Source organism: Trichechus manatus, unplaced genomic scaffold (genome assembly GCF_000243295.1).
Source record: "Trichechus manatus latirostris isolate Lorelei unplaced genomic scaffold, TriManLat1.0 scaffold00120, whole genome shotgun sequence".
NCBI lineage: Eukaryota > Metazoa > Chordata > Mammalia > Sirenia > Trichechidae > Trichechus > Trichechus manatus.
Window position 1 is genome coordinate 7,938,743 of NW_004444056.1, and position 19,973 is coordinate 7,958,715.

Here is a 19,973-nt window from a genome sequence, read left to right on the forward strand (position 1 = left end):
CGCTCACAGGCTTTTAAGACCCCAGACACTACTCACCAAGGTAGAATGTAGAACATTGTCTTTATAAGCTGTGTCATGCCAATTGAGCTAGATGTTCCCTGAGACCATGGTCCCCACAGGGGCTAGGGGTTTTTTTGTTGGGAGTTTTTAAATTACCTTTCCAATCTTTTCTTCTGTTATGCGTTTATTTAGTTGTTCTACTTCTGTGTTAGTTTAGGTAGGTAGTGAGTTTCTAGAAATTTCTCCATTTCCTGTAGATTTCTAAATTTGTTAAGAGTACAATTTTTTTTTGTTATGATCCTTTGAATTTCAGTTGGGTCTGTTGTGATATCACCCATCTCATTTCTTATATGTGTTATCTGCTTCCTCTCCTGCTTTTCTTTTCTCAGTTTGGCCAACGGTTTATCAATTTTGTTGATCTTTTCAAAGAACCAGGTTTTGGTCTTGTTAACTCTTTCAACTGTTTCTCTATTGTCTATTTCATTTAATTCTGCTCTTTTTATTTCCTTTCTTCTGGTGCCTGAGGACTTCAATTGCTGCTTTCTACTTGTTCCAGTTGTAGGGTTAATGTTTTGATTCTGGCCCTTTCTTTTTAGATGTGTGCATTTATTGCTATAAAGTGACCTCAGAGCACTGCTTTTGCTGTGTCCCAAAGGTTCTGGTAGGATGTGTTTTCATTCTCGTTTGACTCTACGAATTTCTTTATTCTATGCTTAATTTCTTTTATAACCCAGTAGTTATTGAGCAAGGTGTTGTTCAGTTTCCATGTTTGTGATTTTTTTTCCTTGCTTTTTGTGTTGTTGATTTCCACTTTTATGGCTTCATGGTCAGAAAAGATGCTTTGTAATATTTCGATGCTTTTGATTTTGTGAAAGCTTGCTTTATGGCCTAATATGTGGTCTAGTCTAGAGAATGTTCCATGTGCACTGGAAAAGAAAGTATACTTGGCTGCTGTTGGGTGGAGTGTTCGGTATATGTCTATGAGACAAGTTGGTTGATTGTAGTATTTAGCTCTTCCGTGTCTTTGTTGAGCTTCTTTCTGGATGTTCTCTCTTTCATCTAAAGTGGTGGGTTGAAGTCTACTACTACTATTGTGGAGCTGTCTCTCTTTTCAGGGCTGTTACAATATATGTATTTTGGAGCCGTCATTGGGTACATAAATATTTATTATAGTTATGTCCTCCTGGTGTATTGACCCCTCTAATCCTTATATACTGTCCTTCCTTATCCTTTGTGGTGGATTTTACTTTAAAGTCTATTTTGTCAGATTAATATTGCCACTCCTGCTCTTGAGTGTTGCCTGCTTATTTTTTCCAACCTTTGAGTTTTAGTTTGTGCCTTTAAGTCTAAGATATGTCTCTTGTATGCAGCATAAAGAAGGATCATATCTTTTAACCAATCTGCCAGTCTCTCTTTATTGGTGCATTTAGTCCATTTACATTTGGCACAATTATTGCTAGGTATGTGTTTAGTGCTGTCATTTTTATGTCATTTTTTGTGTGTTGTTCAGTTTCTTTGTACCACTTAATTTTCTGTGGTAACTCGTTTTTCTTTACGTATTTTCATATTTTTCATTGTTGTTGACTTTGCTGAGTCTTTGTATTTTTCTAGTTTTTTATTTTGATTTGTAAGATTGTTAGTTTCCTTTGTGGTTACCTTAATATTTACCCCTATTTTTCTAAGTCTATACCAGTCTTTTGTTTCTTTATATTGCTTTGACTTCCTCTCCATATGCAAATTCTATGTCTACATTTTTTAAGCCCCTCTTTTTTGTTTCAATGTTGTCATATTTTACATAGGGACATCTGTTTCCCTATTTTCAGTGTTGTAGCTTTATTTTTGTGCCTTCCCTATCTGGGTTGATATCCGGTTGTTCTGTCCTGTGTTCTCATCTTGGGTTGCTATGTGATTTTATTGATTTTCTAACTGGAGGACTCCCTTTAGTATTTCTTGTAGTTTTGGTTTTTCCAAATTCCCTAAACTTTTGTTTACCTGGAAATGCCCTAATTTCTTCATTATATTTGAGAGACAGTTTTGCTGGATATATAATTCTTGGCTGGCAGTTTTTTTACTTCAAGGTTTTATATATGTCATACCATTGCCCTCTTGCCTGCATGGTTTCTGCTGAGTACTCTGAGCTTATTCTTATTATGGTTTCTGCTGAGTAGTCCGAGCTTATTCTTATTGACTCTCTTTTGTAGATGACTTTTCGTTTATCCCTAGCCACTCTTAAAATTCTCTCTTTTCCTATGATTTTGGCAAGTTTAATTATGTCTTGGTGACTTTCTTTTGGGATCTACCTTATGTGGGGTTCAATGAGCATCCTGGATAGACAGCTCGTCATCTTTCACGACATCAGTGTTTTCTGCAACAAATCTTCCAACAATTCTCTCTGTATTTTCTGTTATCCCCCCCCCATTCTGATACTCCAATAATTCGTAGGTTATTCCTCTTGATAGAATCCCACATAATTCTTAAGATTTCTTCATTTTTTTAATCCTTTTATCTGATTTTTCCTCAAATAATTTGGTATCAAGTGCTTTATCTTCAATCTCATTAATTCTGACTTCCATTGCCTCAATTCTGCTCCTATGACTTTCTACTGAGTTGTCTAATTCTGAAATTTTATTGTTAACTTTCTGGATTTCCGATTGCTGTCTATGGATTCTTGCAGCCTGTTAAATTTGTCATTATTCTCTTCTCTGAATCTTTGAAATTTCCTCTATTGCATGTTCTGTGGTTTGCTTAATTTCCTTCCTAATCTCTTGAAAGAGTTCTCTACTTTAATCTTTTGTATTCTGCCTCCAGTAACTCCAAGAAATTTTCCTTCTCTAGAAAATTTCTAGCCACTTTATTTTGGGAGCTTGCTGATGCCATCATGGATTGTCTCTTTATGTGATCTGATGTTGACTGTTGTCTCCAAGCCATCAATAACTTATTGTATTTGTTTGCTTACTGTCCTAGTTTCTTGTTTTGTTTTGATAATGCCCAAATAGGTTGCTCGTATGAGCTAGTTTGATTATTGGCAACTTTGAACCTCTAATGTCACCAAGTGGTCAGATCTGTTACTAGGTATGTGAGCTCAGGAGTCTGCCCACTCCTTCTGTATGGATTCAGCTCAGGTGCCCAGGTAGACAGTGTGTAGTGTAGGCTCTCACCTACAGTCCTAGACATGCATGGGTGATTAATGTAGGCACAGGCATCTGGTTGCAGCAGGACACAATCTGAGCAAGGCAGGGGGCTGACGGCCATCCCTAACTGTCCAGGAGGAAGGCGTGTCCCTGTTCCCTAGACCGTGTAAGTGGGTGGGTTTTGCAGCCAGACTATGAGCACCCAATGCTGTTGGTTATTAAGGACTGGGGGTACCTCTTATGCTTGGGCCCCTATTGCACGTGGGTAGGTGGCATGGGTGGAGCCACCAGTCCCCAGGTCCCTGATGTGGGAAGATAAACACCCTGCTTAATGGGCAGCGTCAAATGTCACAAACCTGCCACTTCACAGCTGAAACAGTTGAAGTTAGACTTCAGGTATATACTGTTATATTGCAGTAACGAGAGCCTACGCTATTGAGATGGGCCCACACAAGTCTCTACAGGGGGAAAGGAACTCAAAGTCTGTGGATCCCTTATGCCTGTGCCTAGGCAAAGGACCTGGGCGTACCCTGGGTTCCTGGCTTAGGGGAGCCAGCAGTTTATTTGTTCCTGTTTGTTAATCTGTTCACTCTCCAAGTCCAGGAGAGTGGCTCAGGGCGTGTGACATATCCTAACTTCCAGCCCAGGCGACTGTGATTGCTGAAGCAGGTCTGGGACCCAGTGCAGAACAGGGAGGTAAATGGGAGAGAGGTTTTTCCTTAAAGGGGGTGTTTTTGATTCGCATGGTAGGCTGTATGCAAGTACTTATCTTTCACAGATCTACAGCTGCTTCTCACTGGTTCTGGGTAGCCGAGCAGACTCTCTGCAGCTGGGTCTCTCCCAGTGCGGAATACACCTCCCAAGTGCTGCTGCTTGCCTGCCTTACCGCTCACCCATGAGCGGATCAGGCCTGAAGGGCTCAGGCTCTCCCAGGGTCAGGTCTGGTAACTCCTTGCTGCTTCTGAAACATCTCCCCCTCCCCTTGCCACTCAGTCCCGTTCAACTTTGCCTTAGATGTTCAAGGCTCCTAGACTGTCACATATAACTGATTCTCTTATTTTTTTCAGGTCTTTTTTGCAAAAGGGTCCACCAAAGCGTCTGACTACTCCTCTATCTTGGGCCTACCTTCCAGGTTACATATTTTAAAGTCATCAAAAACCCTAACTTCCATTTCTACAACATATTCATAATAAAATATTGCATTCAGTGAGCAAATAAAATACTTGAGAAGATTTTCAAAAAGCTTTCAGCACACTAGCTCATTATTCCTCATGCCTCTCCTAAGCAGATATCCCTTCAAATGAGTTATAGTGAGGAAAGTTACAAGCAATCCCTTGCTCAAGGTTAACCAAAAAGTACACTGATGAGCCAGGGTCAGGATGCGGGTCAATATGCTGAAGACTAAATTTCTGATGACTACGTTTCTGTGCATATGCCTACAGTTTTCTTGTTATTCTGGCTGTTAATCCTCAATTTCATGGATGATCTGGAGCCTCCTGGGCAGTGGGGACAGGAGACAAAGGAAACATATTCTATTCAGACAACCTGGATCTTCTCCTGGCAAAGCCCAGTGTCTCAGTCAAGACTACTTCCCTTCAGGCCTTTGGTAATGTCGTGGCAGAGGCAGTGTCTGACCTCCTCTAACTTCACAAGGAGGAATGAGAATCAAGAACACCCCAAGGCTGATTCCTAAGTGGTGGAGGTCAGACATGCCTCTTCTCTCTGCCATCTTTACTTCTGAATTCGGTAATTCATTGCAATGGCCACATGGAATTCAGACAACACTCATGATTGTGGGGATTATTAGAGAAGTAACTGGTTATGACCCAGGTTCAGGAAGGCTCGAGATACAGTTCTTCCATCATGACAGTCTCTTCTCAGCTGTGCCCGCCAGCCCACCTTTCTCTGGCCCCTTGTCCCCTGTCCTGCTCAGGCAAGTGTTACAAAGCTCTTTTAGCTCTTCCAGTAAGTGCTCTGAGGCACCCTAGTCTGCCAGGAAGCCTTGGCCTGAAGGCGCTCAGCTCTAGCTTTCTGGGTCAGCAAACCTAGCTCCACCAATTGCCAGGAGGCACCCTATTCCACCTGCAAGCCTCCTGCTCAGAGGTACTCAGCTTTCTTGCTCTGTGGGCTAGGAAGCCCACCATGCCATCTCGTTGGTCTCCTGCCAGTTTTCTGGTTCTGCTGCCTCTGCTGTCGTCATTCCTCTGCTGCTACTTCTCACCATCTTGCCTTCTTCACTGTTACAACTCTCTCTCTGTCTCCCGAGTCTAGGAAGGTCTCAGCACCAAGAGCCCAGGTCCAAATAACACACTCCACTCCTGCTTCTACTTCTTTGGTGGTGGTGAGATCCTACCTTTGCACCTCCGGTATGGCTCATTTTAAGCCTAGCAGGATGGCAAAGCTGACAAATCCCCTCATTAGGGGATTACCATGGTCGCACCCAATCATTTGGTTGCGGTTATAATAGAAGGGCCATGTTAATTCACTGCACCACACCCTTACATCTGGCTCTGTCATTCATTTAATATTGACACAAAGCCTACTTCACACAGGCAAAACAGATACAGCACTGAACAAACGAGAAATATCCAGATACACAAGAATCATGACTTCTTTGGAGGTTGGGAATAAACAAAATATGTCAAGTTCCCCGGGTGGTGCAAGTAGTAAGCGCTTTGCTGCTAGTCAAAAGGCTGCTGGTTCAAAGTCACCCAGAGATTCCTTGGAAGACAGGTTTGGCAGTCTGCTCTGATAGATCAGAGGCTTGAAAACCCTATGGAACACTGCACACAAAGAGGTCGCTACGAGTCAAAATTGACTCCACAACAACTGTTACGGATGGAATTGTGCCACCAAAAAATGTGTGTCAACTTGGCTAGGCCATGATTCCTAGTATTGTGTGGTTGTGATCTGAAGTAATTACCTATGTGTTGTAAATCCTAACCTCTAAGATGTTAATGATGATAAGATTAGAGACAGTTATGTTAATGAAACAGGACAAAATCTAGAAAATTACATTGTTATCTTTGGTCAATCTCTTTTGAGATATAAAAGAGAGAAGTGAGCAGGGGAGAGGAGTTCCTGTCACCAAGCAAGAAGAGCCAGGAGCAGAGTATGTCCTTTGGAACTGGGGTCCCTGCACTGTGAAGCTCCTAGACCAGGGGAATACTGATGACAAGGGCCTTCCCCCAGAGTTCACAGAGACAGAAAGACTTCCCCTGGAGCTTACACCCTCAATTCAGACTTCTAGCCCCCTAAACTGTAAAACAAAAAATTTCTGTTCATTAAAGCCACCCACTTGTGGCATTTCTGTTATGGCAGCACTAGATAACTAAGAGAACAACTAACAACATAATATTGCATGGTGGTAAGTTGTATAAAAAATGCAGCACGGCCAGGGGATAAGCAGTAACAGAAGCATATTTACATTTAGTGAGTTAATGCAGGGAAAAGCAAAATAATCGTTTTAGGAAACACAACCTAGTAAAACCTGGCTTGAGAAGAAAAATTAATTTTTAATTCTAAAAACATGGAAGTGCTATGTGATGATTTTGCAAACACATATATACTTCAGATGCTCATTGACTTCAACAACTTTCAATGTAGAAGTATGGCAGTGAAGGAATCCCACTGAACTTCATGGGTTGGAAAGAGAAAATACACTGGATATTCACAAAAAAGTCATTAGCAAAGGATAAACATGTAAACTGGAGCAGTGGAAGAATAAAAGCAACATGAATAAATACTATCAAGAAAGTAAAAGTAAACAGACAACAGTAATGATACAAAACAAATGAAGATTTTCAGGTTTTAGGCCAATAAGTAAAGAGCTTGGAAGTCATCACTCCCATCCTCAAGAAAAAAGCTGAACATACTGAACCAAGAGTTTGAGGTCATAGAAAAACGACTGTCCTCAAAACTGGAGGGACTCATAGGCAGATACAGAGAATCATTCCAGAGCAGAAGCCCAGGAGCAGAGAGCCTATGTGTCCCTCCAGTTTCGGTGGCAGTCATTTACCCTGAGACCTCAATATCCTAATTAACTGAATTCACTGAAAACAATGATCAGAGCTAAGACTTGAAAGATGCGAAAGAATTACCAAAGGGACAGCTGAGAATAGACTTCCAGGAGGAGGAAACGCCAGAGCACAGGCCACCAGGTGGGAGTGTGCCTGGTATGTTTTAGGGAGACCCAAATGCTAGCATGACCAAAGCAGTGTGCTGGAGAGTAACAGTAGAGGAATTTGGAGAGGTGACTGGAGCCAGTGGGCATATCATGTTCTGGAGAAAGTCCTGGCTTCTGAAAAGACTCTGGCTTCTCATCTGAGTGAAATGCAGAGGAATTTTATGCCTTTGATCAGAGATGGAAAATGATATGACAGCTCTTAAATAACCTATGTGTGGGGGCAAATGTAAAAGCTGGGAGCCATGTTATAGGTTTTGGCCATAATCAGATAAGAAATGATGACAAATGACGACAAAAACTGTACAGCAAAGCACGGACATGCAGAAAACGTCAACACTTTTCTAGTAAAAGCAGGTTAAAAAAAAGGGTATCCATCATTCCATTCCTATTTAATGTTATCATAGAGATTATAGCCAGTACATACTAAAAAAAAAAAGAAAGAAGGTAAAGAAGTAAGAATGTTAAGAACAAAAAACACCCCAATCTATACTTTCAGGTTAAATAACTGTATATGTAGAACTCCCAAGGATAGTACAGATAATTGTAGTGCTGAGAGTTTTCAGATTAAAAAATAAATACCAAAGTAAGGATTATTTTAAATATTTCATTTATATACACTAGCAACAAGCAGTTGAGAAATTAATTTTAAAAAGATTCATATATTTTTAGTCAGGATAAAACATATCCAACAGGAGTATAATTAATAACAGATCCTAATGAAAAAATTATAAAACATTATTAAATGACACACAAATAGACTGAAATAAGTGAAAACATAGTGCACACTCAGACAACTGTTCTCCATAAACAGATCATTTTCAATGCACTTCCATAGAATTCCAATTTTATTTTTTTTGAACTTCACCAAAATTCTTTAAAAACGTATATGTAACTGTAAATGTCCAAAATACCTAAGATATTCTAAAGAATAAGGCCTGGGCTTCTCCACATATAACATACATATAACTGTATTCACATATATTTTACAAAGATAGCTATATTAAACACAATAATATCGTTATAAAAATACATAATAGACCGACAAAAATAAACATCCCAGAAAAGGCTCACCAATACCTATAGAAAGTTGACACAGTAAGCTCTGCAGGGCAGTGGTAGAAGGCACTCACAATTTAATATGTGGGGGATAATCAACTAATTGGAGTCCTCGGGTTGTGTAAAAGATTAAGTGCTCAGCTACTGTGCAAAAGGCTGGAGGTTGAAAGAAAAGTCTGGTGGTCTACTTTCCAAAAATCAGTCATTGAAAATCCTATAGAGTGCAGTTCTACTCTGAAACACATGGGGTCTCCATGAGTTAGAATCAAGTAGAAGGAAAATGTTTGTTGTTTATCAAATAATTATCTAATTGGAATAGTCTATTCTTATGCATTCCATACGCAAAAATCAATTCCATGTAGATCAGCTTTAATTATGAGAATGGAAAATTGTAACACTTTCAGAAGTTATAAACAAGTGATCTTACAACACAGAATAAAGAAAAAAGTCTTAAATAAGAACATCAAGACAAAAGGGAAAAGACTGACAAACTCAACTATATTAAAATTCACAGCAATTCATCAAAGGGCAGGAAAAATGAGTGAGAAGGTAAGTTACATACTAGGGGAAAACTTCCAAAGCTTATTAAAAAAAAAACCCGAATCCATTGCTGTTGAGTCGATTCCGACTCACAGCGACTCTATAGGACAGAGTAGAACTGCCTCATAGAGTTTCTAAGAAGGGGTTGGTGGACGCGAACTGTTAAGAGCAGCAGAGCTCTTAACCACCGGGTCACCCTAAAAAGTAATGAGATATAAGTTAACAGCGGGAGATATGCAGTCTTCGGTAGTGAAGTAGTGTAAAGTACCTAAACAATAAAATCAAGGTAAGGTACCACTTTATACACTGATTATATGAGCAAAAATTACTTCATTAGATAAAAGAAACAAAGGAAAAAACCACTGCCGTCGAGTCGATTCCGACTCATAGCAACCCTACAGGACAGAGTAGAATTGTCACATAGGGTTTTGAAGGAGCGCTGGTAGATCCAAGCTGCCGACCTGATGGTTACCGTAGAGCTCTTAACCACTGCGCCCCCAGGGCTCCAATAAGCAGATGCGAAAAATAAGATATATATGCATATTTTGTGGCAGGGAAAATTTGCAAAACACATCATCTCTTTTAGTAAATTTGAACTTCGCTATGATGTGCAACTCAGAGATTTTCCCTCACTAGAGAATGACAGTGCAAGAGCACTTGAGAGTTTGGAAAGAGAATGAAGAGAATATGAGCAGCAATATTCACAAGAGCAAGGGTTACACCTGAACCACACAAGTCTTGTAAGCTCTACAACAGGCAGGTAAATTCTGGCTCATTCATACAATGGTAGCCTGCATACATAGCAAGATGAGTAGACTAGACCAACAGACACCAGGATGTATTAAACTCAAAAGCATTCTGACGAAAACAAGTCATAGAAGAACCCAGACACAGGTAAAATTAACTTTACAGAAAGCTCAGAAGAGGTAAAACTAAACAACACAGACATTACAGATTAAGACTTCAGTGTCCTATTAGCAATACTTCTTAGATGTAAGCAAACACCCCAAGGGACTGGTTTCCTGGGTTTGAACGATTAGGACCATAGTGCTGTGGGACATCTTGGTCAACTGGCATAATATAGTTCATAAAGTTTATGTTCTATATCTTAGTTTGGTGAGAAGTGACTGGGGTCTTAAAAGCTCCTGAGCCACCATCTAACACACAACTATTGTTCTCTATTCCTCTCCAGCAAGAGAAAAGGAAACCAAAGATTCAAATAAGAAATTAGTCTACAGGACAGTCTACATGAACCACAGCCTCATTTACCCTGAGACCAGAAAAACTAGATGAGATAGTACTTTAGCTACCACTACCGACCATTCTAATCAGCGTTACAATCCATAGACCCTGATAAAATGGAAGAAAAATGTGGAACAGAATCTCAAATTCCTAAAAAAAAAACCCAACTAAACAACAACAAAAATAAAACAGCCTTACTGGACAGGCTGAGACTGGATGATTCCCCAAGAATGTTGCCCTGAGATATTCTTTCAACCTTAAATCGAAACCAGTCCGAGGTCACCTTTTAGCTACATAACATATTGGCTCACAGATAAAGAGTATCACCTTTGAGTACTGTGCTCCATTAAAAATACCAGCTATATGAGACCAAGTGGTCAACAATTATTTTAAAGCAAAGATAAGATTGTAAGGGGGCAGGGAAAATAGACTGATGGGAAGGGAACAACCAGAACAGAAATACTCAGAATGTTCACAAATTGTGAAGAAGGTAACCAATGTCACTGAACAATTTGCATAGAAATTGTTCAATGGGAACCTAAATTGCTGTGTAAACGTTCACTGAAAAAAAAAATGTTATTAAAAAAAAAAAGACTTGGGCAACGAAGTTATAATAATAGAAATAACAATTGTAATAATAATAAACTTCTCAAATGTAAATAGCAATAATTTCCGGGCAGGAGGCAGATGACATCAGGGTGAGACACACTGGAAGGCCATAAAAACTGAGAGGTCTATTTATTATCAAGCATTTAGATTCCTATTATTTAAAGTATACAACCAATAGTTTATGCACTCCTAGTTGATGATATAGTTGACAATAACAGCTTAAAACAATGGTTTCAAACATGAAAGAAATATAACTGTCATATAATTTCACATAGTCATGTGAAAACTCCTTCCTTTTAACTTGTCTTAGTTCAGAAGCGCTTGTATGTCTCAACGTTTGATACCTGGATCTTAGAAATTTACATTTATATTCCCTAGAGTAAGCTTTGTAAAACAGTGGACACAAGTGTCCATTCGTGGCGGTATGGTCAAAACAATAAACAAAGATCAACCATCACAATATTACAAGACGTTAGATTTAAGTTCTCTATTGTTATAAAAATTTTAGGGAAATGTGTTAATTAAAAAGCAAGTGTAAATTCCAACCTACCTTTTGTGTAACAAAGTAGGAGAAATAACGTGTTTTACTTTTGAATTTTTACTTACATCACTTAAAATAGGCATGTCTCAGTGTTTGAGAAGTTTATATCCATTAAACTGAAAATTCTCAGTAGAAACATAAACTGATCTAGAAATTTGCTTCCAATGGAAACTGTAAACCTAAGAAGTTAAATACACCATCTCATCTGTTGAGCTTGCCTAGCAAAAAAGAACACTTTTATTTTAGATTTCCATTCGAGACTATGGAAACCCTGGTGGCGTAGTGGTTAAGAGTTATGGCTGCTAACCAAAAGGCTGGCAGTTCGAATCCACCAGGCGCTCCTTGGAAACCATATGGGGCAGTTCTACTCTGTACTATAGGATCGCTATGACTTGGAATCGACAGCAACAGGTCTGGTTTTGGTTATCTCAAACTGTGGAGAGCTGTTGAAAATTACAGGGACTCACTACCAGCTCTAGGCAGAGACGGGTGGGAGGACAAAGACACAAACTGGGGAAACATGCTTCCCACACACCGGAAAGCCTCAAAGAGCATCCCTCGAAGAAGGATGGATCTGGAGACCCCACACATGATCCAGCTGGACTCACTGTCCTTTGACTCATTTCACTGGTGAGTTCATGACAGGACCAAACCCCACCCAGGACCCCACTAACAGTCAGGGCCTTTTGCTACGAACTCTCTCCCCAGTTTTTCACCACATTACACACTGAGAGGTGGAGCTGCAGTTACAGAACTACACAGAAAAGGCTCCAGTGTCTCGGGGAAGCCAAGAAAACTGTGTGCAGAGGGACAAGGATGGCTCTGGAGGATCTGGGGCTCGGTCTCCTCAGCCAGAGCTGCTCCGTCTTCAGACTCTGGTCAGCAGATTTGGTCATTCAACACAGAGAACCAAGGCCCAGGACGGGGTTGTTAACGCCCCATGATGCGTTAGAGTCACAGAAAGAAGCTGGCCCCAGGTATCCAAGGCTTCAAAATCCACGTGTGTAGAGGAAGGACTCAGTGACAGCAGAGCAGGGCACCTGGATGCCTCTTAGGGCTCAGTTCCATGGTCTCCTTAGCCACCTATTTACCTGACTGAGGAACCTCAAGGCCTAAGCACACACTACCCCAACAATTCATATCCGGCCTCACCCCTTAGGGTAACAGTACCCCAGTTCTCTGTAGTACGCACCATTTCCTGGCTCCAGCTTCTAGAAGTCTAAGTGAATCTGCTCTCTAAGCCCAAGAAGCCACTTCAGAAAGACGGATGACAGGTGAAGCAGTCACTAGGCAGTTTGGAGGCAGATGAATGATGTTTGGTCCACACACCAGTCACAGCAATTAAAATCCTTACTTGTGATTGCTTGGATGTGCAAGTTTGCTCTCCATCCCCAGCTACCTAGGTTGGACTAACTCTCCCAGGGCCACACCTGGACCTGAAATGGAAGAAGGAGACAGTGGTGAGTAACGAGGAAGTGACAGGTTCTTGGTCTTCCGCTCTTCCCTGGACAGCGCTTCCCCCCAGGCTCAAGGCCATGCTCCACTCTGAGGGCATCTGTACTTAAGGCAGATCCTGCTCCAGCCTTCCAGAGCACACACTTGCATTCTTCATGCAGCTCCACAGGCCTCTTCCTCTGTCCACAATGTCACAGAAGGAGGGGCTTCCTCATCTCAGAGCACGAGATGTACCCAGGCCTGCCCAGGCTGGAACACGTGAACCTGGAGTCCTCCAGGGTGTCGGGAGTTCAAAGCTTAGGTTGAGGGTTCACCTATGAAGTTAAGGGTTCATCTTTGTAGAACCTAAACACCTTTATTAGATATCAACATTAGTGAACTTTCAGGAGAATGTATTTTTTTAATTCAAGCCAATGAACTCATCATGGGTCACTGATCTGTAATTATGGGTGGCTGAAACTCTTCCGTTGTGCTTTTTTTAAAACTTTGATTACATTTATACCATGGTAATATGTGACCAGTATTTTTCCTGTTGTTTTTCCAACTAACATTTATTTCTTCCCCTTGAATTTTTAATTTTTTTTTCCTTCACTATCCATGAAACCACTCGTCTTTCCAGAAATCTGGAAACATTCTCTTTCAACCTTACAATAATCAATCAACCAATAAATCAGAAAATCACTAAGTTTTCTCTAAGGGGCAGTCCCCCACATCCATTCCCATTTCTTTCCTCCCCTATACCTCACCCAGCTGACACCTACTGTCTTATTTCTTGGTCTCTGTGTCAATGTTTTCTCCCTTTCTTCTCTCTTGTATGATCTGTATACCAATGACTGCTCTTTAAGCATTACCCACCCTGTTATCAATTTCTCTAACAGCATTCTCTGGTTTTAACTCACATTCTATTTCTATAATAGTTATTTTCAGCATAAACTGGGAGCTTGTTTGTTATAGAGAATCTCAAGCCCATATCAAGCTAAAAATCCACATTTTCACAAGACCCCTGTGGTATCCACATCCAAATACTCACTGCTCTGGAGCCTGTAACTGAAGGAAGGAACATTCTATCAGGGATGGCCTAATCCAGCCTGCTCACCAGGCCTGTCTGCACTCCCCACCCCTTGGCTTGCTTCAGTGGTCCAGCTAGGCCCTACTCGCCTCTCCCAGCCTCCGGCCTGTGCGAGGCTTATTACTTAAGGTAGATGCCACCCCAATGACCCCAGAAAACCAAACCAAGTATGAGTTTTATCATTTTATCTCTTCCTATAACAAGAAGGCCAGAGGTTACAGTGCAGGATGTGACTGGCGCTCTGTGAAGTAACCAGTGACCCAGGCTCCTCCTTCGTGCCTGCTCTGCCTACATCACCACACCCCCGCATTCTCACTGTGGCAGCTGGCTGCTGTAGGAGAAAGAGGAAGACTGAAGGATGAGGGCAAAGCCTATTTTCTCTTTCTTAGGTTTGCATTGTTTACACGGGAAAGGATGACACCCAGTGACTTTGTCTATGTTATTGTTATGTGTCAAACTGTTACCCTTATGATAATGGAGAAGCCCTGATGGTTAAAGCGCTCGGCTGCTAATCAAAAAGTCAGTGGTTCCCACCCACCAGCCGCTCTGTGGGAGAAAGATGTGGCAGTTTGCTTCCATAAAGATTTACAGCCTTGGAAACCCTATGGGGCAGTTCTACTCTGTCATACAGGGTCGCTATGACTTGGAATCGACTCCACGGCAGTGGGAGTATGATGGAAAATGGGGCCAGTGATTGTTCAGAGGTAGAATTTACGCCCCTCACACGGAAAACCCGGCTTCAATTCTAGACCAATACACCTCATGTGCAGCCACCACTCATCTGTGAGTGGGGACTTGCATGTTCCTATGACGCTGAACAGGTTTCAGGGGAGCCTCCAGTCTAACACAAACTAGGAAGAAAGGCCTAGTGATTTACTTAAAAAAATTTTTAAAATAGTCAAGAGACTTAAATAGACATTTCTCCAGAGAAGATAACCAAACGTCCAAAAAGTATATGAAAAGATGCTCAGGGTCATCTAGGCACTATGGAAATGAAAATCAAAACCACATGAGATACCACTTCACACCCACTAGGATGGGAACATCAGAGACTGGAAAAGAACAAGTGTTGGTGGGGATGCAGAGAAACTGGAACCCTCACGCACTGTGGGTGAGAATGTAAAATAGCACAACCACTGTGGAAAACACCTGGCAGCTCCTCAAAAAGTTAAACATTGAATTACGATATGACCCAGACACTCTACTCCAAAATTGGCAGTCTGAACCCAATCAAAGGATGTGAAAGTAGGGATTCAAAAAGGTACTTCTATACCCAACGTTCACTACATTGTTCACAATAGTCAAAAGGTGGTAACAACTGAAGTGTCCATCAACAGATGAATGGATTAAAAAAAACACGTAACATGAAAGAGAAATTTTGTTCATGCTTAGGAACCTGAACCATGAAAACATTATGCTAAGTGAAATCAGTGAGACACAACAGGACAAACATTGTATAATATAACTTACGTGAAATAAGTAAGAAGAGGCAAAAGCATAGAGACCGAAGTCTGTTAGTGGCTACCAGGGACTCAGGGAGGAGGGTATTAAGAGTTATTGCTTAAGGAGTGCTGACTTTATGTTTGAAATGATGAGAAACTTTTGGAATTAGATGGTGGAGATGGTTGCACATCATTAATATATTTAATATCACTGAACTGTAGATTTAAAAGAGATTAAAATGGCAAAATTTTAGTCACATATATTTTACCACAATATTTTTGTTTTTTTCTAAAGGACCCACTGCCCTCTTCTAAATGCTCAGGAATCATATCAAAGATGCAGACCACTAAGCACTCTTCTATGAGCTACTAAATCAAAAGCACAGGGGAGTAACCAGGACACTGGATGATTGAAATGCTGGCCACAGGTTTTATGCATACTCAAGTTCTGGAACCACCATCAACTCAGGGCAGACCATCTGAAGAAAGAGGAACGTCAAAGTCCAAATGCTACATTATGAAGCTCTTCAGCTCTGAATCAAGGAAGCTCAACCATTCCGATAAAGAAAGGAAGAGAAACTCAGTCTAGAAAGGCAGGGCCTCTCAAGAGACTCACCATGGAAAATGCAAAGCCATCCCAGGGCAGGTCCTGACTTCTACCTCACCCAGGCAGACCAGGTTCCTGTAGCTCATCAACATTATGTCCCTTTACAAAGCCCTCACAGCCAGGACACAAGCACACACACTCCTTCTGGGGACAAATCCTTGTATATCAATGGTAGCTAACATGAAATATACATTTCTCCAAGGGTCCACAGTGCGGTGGGGGTTGTTCTTATTTTCACATAATATGAGGGGAGACAAAAGGTATATGAATCAGTTTAGATTGAGGTAAGGGTATGGCTGGATCCCTGTAAGATAATTTTCAGCAAGTTATACATCCCTAATTTTAATCTATGATTAAAGCATAAGGACCAAAGTTTATTAGTTGCTACCAAGGACTCAAGGGAGGAGAGAATGGGGAGTTATTGCTTAAGGGGTACGGAGAATATGAGATCCACTGCGGATTTTATATTTCTGTGGATGATAAAAGAAATATTCAAATGAAAAAACAATTCAACAAGTGGTTTTCTTTAACCAAGTGATAAATATTATGTTCTACCCACCAAGTGACATATACTCTTTCAGATGAACCAGAGAAACAATCCATCCAATTAAGGATGACAGAGAGTCAATAAGAGGCTTTAAAGAAATGTTAGGATCTAACCTTGTGATCCTAACAGAAAGGATCTGTTCTCACCAGAGAGAGAAACAAAACTATGTCACAGACTCTAACTTGTCTTGGGTCAAACATCCTAATAAATGGCAGAATGTCGGTGGTTGGGTTCTAGAATTGAACCCAAAGAATCAAAAAGACAAGTAAAATAGACACCACTGAAAGGACATTGGTTGAGGGTTTCCTAACTGAGAAAACTTGAAACAAGTTAAAAACCAACAAGGAATTAGTTAAAAGGTCATTACGTAGGTGCACACATACGCATATACATAAAATTAATTACTATTTTTACTACTGTTAACATAACGATGTTGCTATTGTTAGGTGCAGTCCAGTTGATTCTCACTCCTAGCAACCCCATATGACAGAGTAGAACTGCCCCGTGAGGTTTTCTATGCTGTAATCTTTAGGGAAGCAGATCGCCAGGTTTTTCTCCCACAGAGCAGTTAGATGAGTTAAACCGCCAACTTTTCGGTTAGCAGCTGAGCTCTTAACCATCTCATGACCAGGGCTCCTTATTAACATGATAGTGTAAAAATATTTAAGGCCATGGGAAAAATAAGTAATATTAATTCATGAAATGATAAAATGCCTTTTAAAAAGAAACCTACAGCGCACACAAACCAACTGTACAGTTAACCAGACTGAGAGCAGCTGTCTTTAAATGATGGATTTTCTGGCTGGATTTTCATTATCGTTTTCTGTTCATGGTTTTGAGTATTTTAGTACGATGGACATATTTAAATTTTACTTCTGTAGTAAAGAATTAGATCTCACATAAACACAGCTCTAGGGCAGCTGGGTGGGACAAAGTTAGGTGCTCAACTACTAGCCAGAAGGTTGTCGGTTTGAAGTCATCCAGAGGCGCCACAGAAGACAGGCCTGGTGATCTGCTTCTGAAAGGTCACAGCCTTGAACACCCTATGAAGCAGTTCTAGTCTACACACATGGGGTCACCATGAGGTAGAATGGACTCAATGGCAACTAACAACAATCCCAAAGAGAGTCCTGGCTCCTGGGAGGGAACCTCTAAACCACTGGAATTTCCAGAGTGATAGCACTGCCTCTGTGATTCGTGCTGGGCTCCTTGGTCCTCACCTGATAGTTTATACTAAAGAGGTGACACACAGTGGAAGCTGGTCATGCCAGAAAGACCCACCATGTGATTAGAGAGCTGGGGCCTGTGTTAATATTAGACAAATATGAAGAGGTAAATGAGAGCCCACGCAGGAGGAAACACGCAGCCACCCAGAGGGATCAGCTGGAGGGACCACCTGTGTGGAAATTAGGTGGGGGTTTCTTTTGCTACACAAAGCTGCAGTTTAACATTCAACACCCAAAACAAAGAGATGACTGTTTGTCATTCACAGGGCCTAAAGGTAAACATACTTGAAGGCTAAACACAGATTCACAGGAGTCCTGAAGAAGGGGAGAATCACAGAGACCAAGAATAGACCTGGGCTCAGCCTTTAATAGGGTACAAGGGGAGGAGCACGCTTTGTTTCTTGAGAACATTCATATCTACGTATGTACATAAAAATGTATGTTGGAAACATGACTAAACAGAAACGTTCAAACATGACTAAACATTCAAACATGACTAAATAGAAACATTCCAAGAAAAATTGATTAATCATGAAGCTTGAAGGGAAAAATTAAAAACAATTCCCATTGAAATCACCATGTCTACAATGCAATAAAATGTAAGCATGCTGAGGATTTAATATATGTAAATTAGTGAATAAGGAGCCCTGGTGGTGCAATAAGGAGCCCTGCTAGCACAGGGTTAAACCCTCAGCTGCTAAAGGAAAGGTTGGTGGTTCGAACTCAAGACCTGGTGATCTGCTCCCATAAAGATTACAGCCTAGAAAACCCTATGGGGCAGTTCTACCCTGTCACATGGTATCACTACCAGTCAGAATCGACTTGTGGGAACCTAACAACAACAAATTAGTGAATACAAATTAAACTTTTATCAAAGACACTTGGATACACTGATGGAACATTCATCAAACATGATCCCATATTGAGTCATACAGAAAATATCAGCTAATTCCAAATTAAGATGGTTATCTTACTGTATTTAAAAATTCTCCTACTACTGGATATTGTGTTGTCTTCAATTAGAAATAAAGCTGTGAAACAATCTCAAAAATAAAGAGAGCGATGCTAGGGAGGCCACAGTGAAACGAAAATGAAAGTAAACAAAAATCAGATAATGGAAGCAAAACTAAACATTTCAAAAAACAAAACAGTTTCTATACTCAGAATCTGATTACAGGAAAAGTTTTTATAACCTGTGTGACAATTGGTAAACTGTCACCACGAAGAATCAAAGTACTCAAAACCAGAGGATGTGGTCAAAGCAGTGACCTTGAAATAAATACATCTTTACAAACATAATATTAAAAAATGAAGAAAGAAAATACCCATCACCGTACGTTGCCTGGACTCTTGACAACTCCATGTGTTACAGCACAGAACTGCTCCATAGGATTTTCTCGGCTATAATCTTTACAAAAGCACAGGCTTCTCTTCTCCAGTGCCACTGGGTGGATTTAAACCACCTTTTTCTAGGTTAGTAAAAAAAAAAAAAAAAAAAAAAAAACCGTTGCCCTCGAGGCGATTCTGATTGATAGCGACTCTACAGGACACAGCAGAACTGCCCCATAGGGTTTCCAAAGAGCGCCACGTGGACTCGAACTGCCGACATTTTGGTTAGCAGCCACACCTCTTAACCACTATAGGTTAGCACACCTGCGCACACCATTTGGGACACCCAGGGACCTTCAAAAGAAACGGGGGGGGGGCGGGGATAAATAAGCCTGTTGTTCAAATCTGTAAACCTAGAGAGGGAAAAAGGAAACCTAAATTTCATATTAAAAATTAAGTAAATAACAACAGAACTTTAAAGAAATGATAAGCTTCAGGAATGAAAGAAAAAAACAGATTATTTGACTAAAAATGACAGAATGAACTAAACTTTGACTCGCGTCCTGGGGCCGTGGGGCGCGGCCGGCGCCGCCCTGCGAGCCCAGGGGACGGGGCGGGGACGCAGACGACGAACCCCCGCGGGGCCTTTCGGGGCGCGAGGTGGGGAGGGGTCGGTGGGGGGCTCCGACAGGAAAGGGGGCGCGCGGGTCCCCGGGCCGGAGGCGGGAAGGCCGGACGGACCCGCTCGGAGCTGCTCTAACCGGAAACGGACGCGGATCCGGGACAACGGCGGGGCGGATGCGGGGACGTGAACGTCCGCAGGGACCCCCGGACCCCGAGCGGGGAGCACGCGGAGCTGAAGGGGACGGGAAGTGCGGCTTTGAACTAGAGAGACAACACCCACTCACCCTCCGGAGATGGTCGCTCAGATAGAGCATCTCCTCGCGGACAGCAAATGGCGCGGGCAGCCGGGCTGCGCAGGGGGCGGGGCGG

At 41.5% G+C, this 19,973-nt stretch overlaps 1 protein-coding gene across 1 annotated transcript in view; it reads right to left on the minus strand.

The window, feature by feature from the left end:
- LOC101349725 (zinc finger protein 883-like) overlaps window positions 1–19,928 on the minus strand; it is a 28,502-nt gene extending 8,574 nt beyond the window's left edge. Inside the window, 2 exon segments of the mRNA XM_023738641.1 lie at window positions 12,498–12,741; window positions 19,889–19,928. Of these exon segments, the coding sequence (XP_023594409.1) occupies window positions 12,498–12,500 (3 nt within the window). The 5' untranslated portion in view covers window positions 12,501–12,741; window positions 19,889–19,928.
- Window positions 19,929–19,973: the final 45 nt, after the last annotated feature.